The 780-nt window shown below is 46.0% G+C and overlaps 1 protein-coding gene across 1 annotated transcript; it reads right to left on the reverse strand.

The window, feature by feature from the left end:
• Nucleotides 1–102: 102 nt before the first annotated feature.
• LOC121310784 (cyclin-dependent kinase 6-like) lies at nucleotides 103–542 on the reverse strand (the record flags this gene model as incomplete). Its single annotated transcript, XM_041243715.1, has 2 exons — nucleotides 103–270; nucleotides 410–542. Coding segments are annotated over 2 exons (301 nt in total), but the record flags the coding sequence as incomplete, so codon positions are not given.
• Between the last annotated feature and the right edge of the window lie 238 nt (nucleotides 543–780).

Consider the following 780-nt stretch of genomic DNA (forward strand, 5'->3'; position numbering starts at 1 on the left):
TAAAAACAATTCTCAGCCCAGTCCTCCCAGTCCTGCAAAAGGGCTCCTTACAATCCCACAGCAGGGTTTTTTTATATATATTTTTTTTTTCTCTAGACTTACTTTGGGCGTCAGCGCCATGTTGAAGCTGTAGAGGCGCGCCAGGCCGAAGTCCGCCACTTTAATCTGTCCCCGGCTGCTGATCAGAATGTTCTCCGGCTTCAGATCCCGGTGAATTACCATGTGGGTGTGCAGGAAATCCAGACCGCTCAGCAACTGGCACGTCAAGTCCTGAACACAAATGACAAGCTGCAGTTTCTATGGATCAATTCAGAGGGCATGTCCTGATGAACGCTGCACGGGGGGGGGGGCCCTGCATTTTAAAAAGTGAAAAGAAAGGACTGGTGGATTTTTTTGCCATGGTTATTACCTGAATCTTTTCACGGGGCAGTCCACACTTGGGCACGTTCTTCAGGTAGGATGCTAAATCCAGGTCAATATGCTCAAACACTAGAGACAGATCTAACTTATGCACACTGCACAAAGCGAACACATCAAGCAGCCTGCAACAAAAGTGCAAGAATAGATTTTATTACTTTTCCAGCACAATTTGTCTCACAATTGGTTAAAACGACAGCACTGGCTGCATGTTCTCCTTATATCTGCAGCACGGCAGCGTCTGTGTCCTGTGCGAACCCAAGAGCTCCAATCAGTGTGAGAAGGCTCAGCTATAATTCAATTTGAATTGATTACATTGTCTGCTGTAAATCAGCTTTGAATGCTACCAAAAGATAGCATCAG

Source organism: Polyodon spathula, unplaced genomic scaffold, assembly GCF_017654505.1.
Source record: "Polyodon spathula isolate WHYD16114869_AA unplaced genomic scaffold, ASM1765450v1 scaffolds_2500, whole genome shotgun sequence".
NCBI classification, from domain to species: domain Eukaryota; kingdom Metazoa; phylum Chordata; class Actinopteri; order Acipenseriformes; family Polyodontidae; genus Polyodon; species Polyodon spathula.